Here is an 11545-nt window from a genome sequence, read left to right on the forward strand (position 1 = left end):
GGGGCAAGAACGTTGAGAGGCGCAGGGGTTGAAGTGGAAGAGGAGGGAGAGAGGTTACGCATTGGAAGCTGGCTTCGTCACTTTGGGGCTGTCCGCAAAACGCCACTTGCGTACTGAGTGGCTGATGGCTTCGGGCCAGAAGGCTCTGTCTAGTACACGCTCTTCATGTTCTGCAGCCACAGTGACTCTGGCATTCGAGGTGCCAAGGTATTTCGACTCCATGACGGAGCAATTTAATACCTCCACGTCCCTCGCTTGTTACCAGTCTCTGATGAATCCTCTTCCAATTTTGTTTTTGGAGTCTCTTTCTCCAAAAATCCTGGTTCGAACCCCAGTGGAGTGGAGGTGCCTTTTTGGACCCTTTTCAAATTTTAAAGTGTGCGGCACTACACCGTGCACGATAAAATCACGAAAAATTGCCAAATGCGGGAGCTTGTGAGAGCCTTGGCCCATCTTTTTGTGAATGGACTGTCATGTAAGGGTGTTAAAACTCCACAGTACTCAGCAACCACTTTGTCTGGCATGTTCACCAAATCATACACCACCCGCGGCCCCACGCTAAACCGGGCCGGCTACCGGCTACAATTATTGGAAAAAATAGAACAGTGTAAATCCAAATTTTCTGGCCACCAGTCCAGCGAGCCCTACAGGCTACACAGACCGGTATGGGTAGGGTTCCCTGGGTTAGTCCCATCTTGGATTATTCTATTTTAGTTTTTCAAGTAATTGTAAACCGAGAGACCTTTTTCGGTGGTGGTGTTTGGTTAGCGAGCCTTCTCATTCTTCTCTCCATTCAAATGTTATTATAAACAATTCATTTACGATATAGCATGAGTTACAGTAAAGCATAACTTATTGCTCTGGATAAAAGAGACACGTGCAAACCATTGGGTTGAGCAAAAAGAAAACTGCCTTTAGATTATTCACCGGTACGCTGAATGCACATGCCGGTGGAAGAATTGACAAAGCTGGGTGCTATCTATCTCTACATTTCGTGGAAACGCACAATGCAATACATCTTCCAGAGAAACAGTGTTTGCGAAGAAGTAGAAAGGGACGAAAAACACGAAAGGGTTCACAGGAAACAGCCAGGGCCGGTATCGTATTTATACTTAAATCTCATTTCAGTCTGTTTGCAGGTGCTGACGACGACTAGATGGAGGATCGATTTAGAATTGCATGAGGCCACCACCACTAGGATTACCACCTGTGGGAGAGGTAGGTGACATCGGATCTAGGTTGAAGCCCTGGTCAAAGCCATCCTGTAGTGAGGAGGGGAAAGAGAAACCAGACATCCATGCAGTTAGCAATCAACTCAATGCCAACTCTAGTCCTTGCAAATCGAGTATCTCAATCCCAATTGGGTCAGTATGCACCTGGCTGATCGTGTTCAACAATATAACGTTAGTAACACTACAGAATTGATCACAATGTGCTTGTGTTTGGCAGATATGATACATACGTACCTGAAGGCCAGCTAACTGTGCCTCGATATCTAGAATTGCCTGGTCAATGTCACCACCACCACCACCACCACTGCCGGCACCGCCACCAACTGCAGGAGGTTGCTCAATGCTGGAGAATGGCTGAAATTGTCCTGCTGAAGAGGCTGCGGGCACGTTGACATAGTCTGCCTGTGGCGCTGGCTCATCGAAGCTTGCCCAGCTGTCGCCAGCTGCTGGCGCGGTGGATGTTTGCGTCGCACTAGGGCTGAACCAGCTGTCTTGTTGTTGTGCTGCTGGAGGTTGTGCTGGCGGTGCCACAGGTGCAGCGGGTGCAACGGGCGCTGCGGGTGCTGCCTGCGCTGGAGCGGGAGCGTCGAAACTTGCCCATTGAGCCTGTTGAGCTACGGGAGGCTGTACGGCCGGAGCAGCCTGAGCCTGCTGCTCCTGCTGGAATGAAAGCATACTGTACGGTTGACTGGCCTCTGCAGGCGGGTCATCAAACGATGCCCACTGTGGCTGCTGGGCTGGTGCCGGTGCTGCTGCTTGCACCATAGGCTGGGCAACGGGTGGCTGTGCAGCTGCTGGAATTGCTGCTGGTGGTCTCGGCTGGGTCGGGGCTTGCTGACCCAGGCCTAGAAGGTCGGCGCTTGTATTTGGCTGCATTTGGGTCACCTGGGTTTTAGAATGAATACACGCACACGCACGCACACACACACACACACACACACGCACACACACGCACGCACATACACACACACACGCGCACATCAACACACGTATATACACGCACGTCCCAATGTTACACACGCATGCATGTGCACCATTGATGCGTGCAGCCATGGCCCCAGTCTATTGTAAGACGCCCAGTTTCATACCTGCTCCTGAAGCTTCATTGTTTCGACATCGGTCATGTCCTTGGTCATCTGCAATTCAGCTATCCGTTTCCGTAGCTCGTGTTTCTCCTGTTCTGCTTGATCAACCTGGATAGTAACAGTATTCAGAGCAGCAAAACCCCGAGAGAGCTAAGCACAAAGATACAGTATTCAGAGCAGCAAACCCCGTCGAGAGAGCTAAGCACAAAGAGACTACTGTATACAGCTTTCCCTCATCACACAGTACACCAAACACAATAATGTAAATCCCAGCATCAAACAGTACACCAAACACAATAATGTGAACCCTCATCAAACAGGACACCAAACACAATAATGTGAACCCTCATCACACAGTACACCAAACACAATAATGTAAATCCCAGCATCAAACAGTACACCAAACACAATAATGTGAACCCTCATCAAACAGGACACCAAACACAATAATGTGAACCCTCATCACACAGGACACCAAACACAATAATGTGAACCCTCATCAAACAGGACACCAAACACAATAATGTGAACCCTCATCAAACAGGACACCAAACACAATAATGTGAACCCTCATCAAACAGGACACCAAACACAATAATGTGAACCCTCATCACACAGGACACCAAACACAATAATGTGAACCCTCATCAAACAGGACACCAAACACAATAATGTGAACCCTCATCAAACAGGACACCAAACACAATAATGTGAACCCTCATCAAACAGGACACCAAACACAATAATGTGAACCCTCATCACACAGGACACCAAACACAATAATGTGAACCCTCATCAAACAGGACACCAAACACAATAATGTAAACCCTCATCAAACAGGACACCAAACACAATAATGTGAACCCTCATCACACAGGACACCAAACACAATAATGTGAACCCTCATCAAACAGGACACCAAACACAATAATGTGAACCCTCATCAAACAGGACACCAAACACAATAATGTGAACCCTCATCAAACAGGACACCAAACACAATAATGTGAACCCTCATCAAACAGGACACCAAACACAATAATGTGAACCCTCATCAAACAGGACACCAAACACAATAATGTGAACCCTCATCAAACAGGACACCAAACACAATAATGTGAACCCTCATCACACAGGACACCAAACACAATAATGTGAACCCTCATCAAACAGGACACCAAACACAATAATGTGAACCCTCATCAAACAGGACACCAAACACAATAATGGGAACCCTCATCAAACAGGGCACCAAACACAATAATATGAACCCTCATCAAACAGGACACCAAACACAATAATGTAAATCCCAGCATCAAACAGTACACCAAACACAATAATGTGAACCCTCATCACATAGGACACCAAACACAATAATGTGAACCCTCATCAAACAGGGCACCAAACACAATAATGTGAACCCTCATCAAACAGGACACCAAACACAATAATGTGAACCCTCATCAAACAGTTCACCAAACACAATAATGTGAATCCCAGGCGCACCAAACTACCTGGCACGAATTGCATGCACTGTGATTTAGCAAGAGCGAGGAAGCAACAGGCTCCCATTTATTGCTCCTAGGGGCTTTTGTAGCACAATAACCATGCACTCCCACTCCCCCCCTCCCTAGAGTACAAAATGGCCATCAGCTATGCGATGGTCTTTTAAATAACCTGTGTGCAGGACAGCTTGAGGGGGCAGCCTACTCATAAATTTCATATGGTAGTAGTAGTAGTAGTAGTAGTAGTAGTAGTAGTAGTAGTAGTAGTAGTAGTAGTAGTAGTAGTAGTAGTAGTAGTAGTAGTAGTAGTATTTACTCCCGTAGCTATGCAGAAGACGTTACTTCAGTAACGTCTGGCGCTAGCCAGGGTCCACACAGCTTTAATTTGGTATTTGTGTGTTTGTTTGTTTGTTTGTTTGTGTCACGCCTGGCGCTATCCGTATCTGACGGCAAAAAAGCATAGGATGTTATAAATTTTTCAATTCTCCTTTTTTTCAGGCATATTCTGGGATTCGAACCCGCACTATCGCCCTACATGCATTCCCCCATACACTTCGCATTCATACCCATTCTTCCAAGTTGCTTTACGTTATTATCTTGCGTTTGAAAGCCCTATTTGAATATTGCGGGCAGCTGTATGTGGCCAGCTGTGTTTGATGGTACGGTACGGTACGGTACGGGAGACGGTGTTGTATTACCCTCGATCGTACCTGTCCCGTACCTATCCCCTACCGTACCGTGCCATCAAAGACGGCTGGCCACAATGCATATTCAAATAGGGCTTTCAAATGCAAGATCACAATGTGAAACAACTTGGAAGAATTAGTATGTATGCGAAGTGTATCGGGGGATGCATGCAGGGCGCGCGATAGTGCGGGTTCGAATCCCAGGTTATGTCTTAAAAAAAGGAATTTTTAAAGAATATATAACATCCCTATGCTTTTTTTTGTCTAGGTCATCAAGGCAAAAAAGCATAGCGTAGGGCCCTGAGCTTCCAAGCTCTCTCGTTATTTTGTTAGGGAAATCCCTACAGACGTTGCCGTCTTTTTACAGGGAACCCTAAGTGCTCTTTGCAGAGCGAAATGAAAGCGGATGGTTGATCAGCTTGGCGACACAACATAGGCAGAGAATTCCACCGATCAGCGCCAAGGAAAGAAACAGAGAACATGCCATATCTAATTTTAGCAGCAGGCAAAGAAATAGACGAGAATGACTGTCCTCTAGTGCGCCTATCTGTACAAGTAGCAGCTGATTGTAGAGTGAACATAGAGGAAAGCAGGGGACTTGTCAGCTTGGCATTCAATTGACCGTAACTTTGGTGTTTCTCAGTGGATTTGAGTGAAATTTTGACCACACACTCCTGCCACTATGCTGGCCCTCTGGACATGATTTACAAGTTATTGCGCCTCACAGACAGGCTTTCCAGGCCGGAAAAACACAAAATGCCGGCATGGTGCCACAGTGTGCGAGCCACCCAGGAGCCAAACAAATGCATTTACAAATTTTTCACATTTTCGTGCCCATTCTGTCCGTGTGCGGGATCCAAACCTAAAACAAGTCCAGAAGCAGCCATGGGTGGTGGGGTAGGGCCCCTCAACATGGCCCTGGAATCTCTCACAACGGAACAAGTGGGCGTTCGCTCACAGACTCCCACAGACCCAAGTCAATTTTTGACTTTTTTTAGGTTCAGGGCGTGCTACGAGGTCGTACCTTTTATACAACATCCAGTGCTGGGGCCTCCACAGCAAGCCATTTCCACAGCGCTGCACACCAAATCCAGGATACCCTCAAAAACCGGCAAAGACTACCACTCACGTTCTACTACTGCCTAGTACTGAATCCTACCTGACTTCTTGACACGACTCAAACTTGCCAAAGTCACTACATCAACGTCAGCTACAATAATCAAGCCACATATCTGCAACGTCACGAGGGTGCTGGCAAAAGTCCTGCTGCACGGCGGCGGGTTTCGCCCGCCGCCGTGCAGCCCAATACGTGGCTAAAAAACGTGATTTTTTGGACTTTTTCGGACTTGGAGCAAAATTCTGCACACTTTCACGTGTTTCTATGATATGACAAGTTGCGCACGGTCTGCTCAGATTCAATTACACTGCTGCCAAAAAATGACAGCGTGCAACAAAAAAATCTTTCCTTGCAAGGGCACATTTTTCGGCCATAACTCTTGAACGGCTGGTCAGATCGAGACAAAATTTTCAGAGATTTTGCAGCTATTCATGCTCTTTCAACTGACGTAGCACTCGATATGGATTTACAAATTCGATTTTTCAGCGAATTTTTGGGTAGTCTGCCACCTTAAAAGCTGGCCTGGACTTTGCACACAGGTTATTTGAGTGAGGTCATCGGATGTGCTTTGTATGGAGCACCTGGACGGGAAAGGAAGTGCTAGCTTCGTGTTGGGTGGCAAACAGCACTACATTGCCACTGGGATTATATTGCAACGTGAATGGCATATTTGTATGCAGTGGCAGACCGGCATACAGTAGACCATTCAAACAGGGCTAGACTTGTTTACCAACCAGCTCTAGCTGACTTCTGACTCCGAGCTGCAGCTTTGCCTCTAGCCCATGCATACAAAGCGTCTCAAATGATGATGTCATGATGATGTCATTGCATGACCTCTATAGCCAGTGTCGCTTACAGATTGTTGCATGGCCAGCACCTTCTTCTGCAGATCGGCATCGCTTGAAGTTCCCCGCACCTTCTTGAATGCCAAGTCGAATGCCTGACCCACCGTCAGCGTTATCTGGCTAGCCTGAAGCACACAGAGGTGGGAGGACAGGGATAGTGAGGTTCTGTTATGTGTGATGAGAAGGCAGTGCCCAGATTCGAGCACTCCTGTTCCTGGACTCCGTGTGCCACAAAAAAAGATGCCACATGTTCACGCAAATATGTCAGGTGGAATGTGTATCGTTGCTGGGATTTTTCCTGCCCTAATGCGGCGGTATTCTGAAGATCTGGTGCCAACATCTGAGTGATATGCACGATATTTGTATGTGTTTCCTTAGCATGTACCACCCATAGACATCTTCATCTACCCCCCCCCCCCCCTCCCCCCCCCCCCCCACACACACAGCAATCTGGACCCAGAACATGTTCAGCCACAGACTCTAACCAGGCGCGTGCTCGGCGATGGGCACGTGCACCCCCCTAAAATTTCCAATCTGGGTAATTGCAATTGTAATGTATGCAAATATGCTCTAAAATTCAAGAAAGGTTGCAAACAAATTGCAGAAAATTGCCGGGGGGGCTCCCCTCGGCTCCCGTGCAGCCCCCTAGTTGGGGGGGCCGAGCACGCCCCTGCTAACCCAGGGCAAATGTTCGTTACGTGCCTTCTCCGTGTGAACTCCCCAGGATGTACTTAGGCCTATCACTAGGACTCACGCAAAGCAGGATCAGACGTTGCCAGGTTCATGCAGCTACACTCATACCTCGTTTATCCGGGCGGTCCGGGACCGAGCATTGCCCGTAACTTTGAAATGTTCGTAACTCCGAATCACATACATTTCGATGGGGAAAGGCCGGAGATATGGCATATGAGAGATATGGCGTCACTAAATCCGGAAACCACACTTGTCATTCCAATGGAGGTAACTGTATTTCTTTTACTTCTCTGCATCAGCTCAGTGCTAGGAACCAGGTAACAACCTGCACACAACAGTTTTTTTGTACTTACAATCTTGTCCGTTTCAAAGACGTAGCAAAAATGCGTCTCAGAGTCGGCTTCTTTGGAAATGTAGGCAAAGACAGACTTGTTCGACTTGTCATCCCCACAGTATGAAATCTTTGTCAGCGGATGTTGGTGGATAAACGCCTGCACGGGGTTGTGTCAGAAACAGACATGAAAAATCTGCTTTGAACAGGGCCATACTGCTTAGCAACTCCCCAGCCTGGATAGCGCTCCTTACATGTCATAGCGGAGCTGCAGGTGTAGGTGAAATGACATAGATACTCTCTATCTCTCTCTCCCTCCCTCCCCCCTCCCTCCCTCTTTCCCTCCCTCCCTCTCTCTCTCTCTCTCTCTCTCTCTCTCTCTCTCTCTCTCTCTCTCTCTCTCTCTCTCTCTCTCTCTCTCTCTCTCTCTCTCTCTCTCTCTCTCTCTCTCTCTCTCTCTCTCTCTCTCTCTCTCTCTCTCTCTCTCTCTCTCTCTCTCTCTCTCTCTCTCTCTCTCTCTCTCTCTCTCTCTCTCTCTCTCTCTCTCTCTCTCTCTCTCTCTCTCTCTCTCTCTCTCTCTCTCTCTCTCTGTGAGAGATAATACTGTAGTGGTTGTACAAACGCACCAGTGCACAGTGGCATGTGCATCCACTACAAATACTACGAGTACACAAGCGCCGTCCGCAAAGTCCCGGTCAAGAAGAACGGGAGGCAAGCTGAGAGACGTCTCTACAGCTGCCGATGCCATGCTGTCATGCTCACAATGCATGGGACGAGTATGCAATTACTACTACTACTATGTAAACTAATCACTCCCTCCGACGGACACACGCGACAAGCCAGAGAGCCAGAGAGTGATGGTTCACATTGTATTTTGGGAGAGCAACAAAACTAAAAACTAAAGTCGAGTGCCAAGAAGAAAGAAGACCCGGTCCCAAACGAAGGACCAAGTCCAAAGGAGAAAATATGGCGGAGTATCAAAATGACCAGCACGTGTCACGCACCAGCTCCACACGCGCGACACCACAATCACTGCATGCACTGCGCTGCCTTGATACATGATCGGGCCGCGGGCGCCAGGAGAACAAAGCGCTAGCACGGACAACACTAGCGGAACTAGCTGGAACAACAGTGTTACATGCATCATGACAAGAGAACAAGATTATGCATGAAGGTCGACACACATGCACAGTAAGGTGTGATAGTTACAGGTACAGTTGCATTTCAACTACTATGCATGTACAGGTTATCATCGTACATGTACGTGCATCCATCTTTCTGTTGATGCCTATGCTAGAATGGACTGTTGCTGCCATATGCTGCTACCGTACCTTTGTCTTTGCATCCTGCACACGAAGAGCTTGATAGGAGATGCATATCTCCACCTTAGGTGGCTTGTGACCCTGGCTGCGCTTGATGTGCACTTGGAACTGAATGAAGAGAAGAAGAAGAAACAATGGGACTTATACCATGGTACGGTACGGAGGGCCTGTTTTCAGCCAATCAGCGCTCGTCTAGCCATGGTTATATTGGCCAGTATAAATCCCGCGCGGGATTTATATTGAATATAAATCCTGGTGCACGGTACGTACGCTAGGGCACTGCCGTCGTACAAGTTCACTGCCTGAAAGGCAGTGAACTTGTTGTACGACGGCAGCACTCCAGCGCACAGACCATTCACAACAGACACAACATACACCACATGCACGTGTACACTCCACACAGAACGGCATTACTAACGAGGAACAGTACACAATGGAAAAGAAGAATGACCTGGAATTCGTCTACCGAGTATTCTACATGGATTATACTGAAACTGAGGATAAAGAACGTCAAATAACCACGAAGTATCCCGAATGGGTCAGCACTGTACATTGTACTTCAAATAGTTGAAGATCATCAACAGACTGTCTCCTTCGTAACTAAGTTTATGATACAGAGTGTACTTCAAATCCACCTAAACCGATTGGAAAAACGCTAGAATGGATTGAAATGTGATACAGTGATACAAAACAGTGTATGCAAATGCATCTACTTGCAAGTAAGCAAACCTGATTATAAGATGCCGCATGTGAAAATCAGCACTGTACCATAATCATGATAATAGTTACACTTACTCCCAAAGAGTCCGCAAACTGTACTGTAGTCTAACTAGTGACAGTAGTTTGATTCAACGACAACTCCAGCACCCCAGCAATTCAGTTGACTTCCGCATCGCTCACGAGACAATATGCTACAATATGCACTGGAACTGAAAGGAAATCTGATGCCAAACATCCACGGAGGAATCTCCTTCTGATCTTGCTCGACCATTCTTTCAATTGACAACTGATAACCAGCAGAACCTGTTCATGTACTGTATGATGTAGGAGATCTCCAAATACCGTATTTTACCGGTTGTAAGTCGACCCCGGTTATAGGTCGACCCCCGTATCCGGAGGTCTCAATTCTGCGTTTTAAAGTTTTCACCCAACGAAGCACTACCAACCACGCCCTGCTACTAACACATCAACAAATCATGTATACATTCCTTATTGGAGGGTATAACGTCCCAATCCTTGAAAAAGGCCAATAAACTGGCAAACATTGTGTACACATGGTGCGCTCATGCATGCAGGGCAGGTCATTTTTGTAAGATTCTGATAGTTCCCGATTATAAGTCGAATCCCGGTTGTAAGTCGGCCCCCACCCTTTCTCCTACTATTTTTAGTCGTAAAAGGTCGACTTACAACCGGAAAAATACGGTAGGTTCGTTGTTCTGGAAATGCATAGGGGTACCTGGCATAAGTAGGATATGACCCTCGTAGTCGGGTTATACCGTACCCTCATATAAATCCCTCCTGCTATCGCAGTCGGGATTTATATTCAGCCGGTATAACCCTCTGACTCGGGTTATATCCTCTACGTACGCATCAATTTCCCGCCGTTAGGTTTTGCGGGGCATAGTCCACTACAACCGTACACACTGTGATACCAACTCTGCATAAAAGGTCATGAACTTTGTGAGGTCATACTCATAAATGTACTATAACAAGTTGTACCTGCCAAGTATGGGGTGACTTGCCCCGTAAAAAAGGTGACGGCCATCTTAGATGCATACCTCGGGCATCAGAGTCGAGAATGGTCTCTTGTATGCTTCGAGTCACAGTACATGTACCCCCGTAGCACTGATCAGGGTTCTCGCCAAAGCGACATAGCGGGGCGCTGCGCCCTCCTTCACTTTTGACCGTCTCCCTTTCAATATGAATGCGCCACCCTTCAGAGTACGAGCGCCACCTGTTTTTACATTGTACATGCCGCATGATGAGAAGACACATCATGCATATGTAGTAGCACAGCATTGTATGAGTTAATGCATCATATTCATAATCATCACTTACATTTACCTCTAAAATCATATCAATGGCGGGTTCCAGTGACCGGTGAATACATACACGGAATGGAAGTACAATAGTTGGTCGGTTGCTTACTGGTGTCGGTGAAAGTAGCGGTCAAAATGGGGGTAAAATCACAAAATTTTGGGTCCACCGGATGATCCCCCCCCCCCCCCGCCCCCTTCAGTTTTGTTCTGGCTATAACCCTGCTGATACTAATAAATACTAATAATGCAAGCATTCCATGGCGGGTTTTTCAACTATCTGCCGCAGAGAAAATGTTCAAAGATCTTATTATGGACTTTTATCGGAGATATTCAATACCGTAAAATCCCGTAAATACGCCCAGCCAGTATAACGCCCACTACCCGTGTACGCACTCAGGTGCCGGGTGTCAACACTCTTGTCCCATTTTCTAGCCCACCTCCGTGTAAAGGCCCATGGGTGAAATCACAGGCCCAGTACACAGTGCAGTACATGCACAGTTCCACGTGCATGTACGGTACTGTACTAGAACTTAGTGTACAGTACACTCTGCTATCCGTATACGTATCTGTAGTAGTACGGCATGATGTGAAAAATTAGTTTTTTTTTTATTTCACTTATACGAAATAGCGCCCAGGCCCACGCTAGCGTCCAGGCCAAAATTGACGCCCACGTTCTTCACCTTCACTAAC

The 11545-nt window shown here is 47.1% G+C and overlaps 1 protein-coding gene across 2 annotated transcripts in view; it reads right to left on the minus strand.

Moving 5' to 3' along the window:
• Window positions 1–798: 798 nt before the first annotated feature.
• The window catches only part of LOC135804991 (PTB domain-containing engulfment adapter protein 1-like), a 13583-nt gene continuing 2836 nt past the window's right edge, over window positions 799–11545 (minus strand). For both annotated transcript variants that reach the window (XM_065318975.1, XM_065318974.1), the window contains exons 4-9: window positions 8826–8924; window positions 7517–7654; window positions 6482–6595; window positions 2321–2425; window positions 1467–2117; window positions 799–1262 (exon numbers count right to left, since the gene is read on the minus strand). In XM_065318975.1, the coding sequence (XP_065175047.1) occupies window positions 1170–1262; window positions 1467–2117; window positions 2321–2425; window positions 6482–6595; window positions 7517–7654; window positions 8826–8924 (1200 nt within the window). In that variant the 3' untranslated portion in view covers window positions 799–1169. The remainder of the gene's footprint in view (window positions 1263–1466; window positions 2118–2320; window positions 2426–6481; window positions 6596–7516; window positions 7655–8825; window positions 8925–11545) is intronic.

This window comes from Sycon ciliatum, chromosome 1 (genome assembly GCF_964019385.1).
Source record: "Sycon ciliatum chromosome 1, ocSycCili1.1, whole genome shotgun sequence".
Lineage (NCBI taxonomy): Eukaryota > Metazoa > Porifera > Calcarea > Leucosolenida > Sycettidae > Sycon > Sycon ciliatum.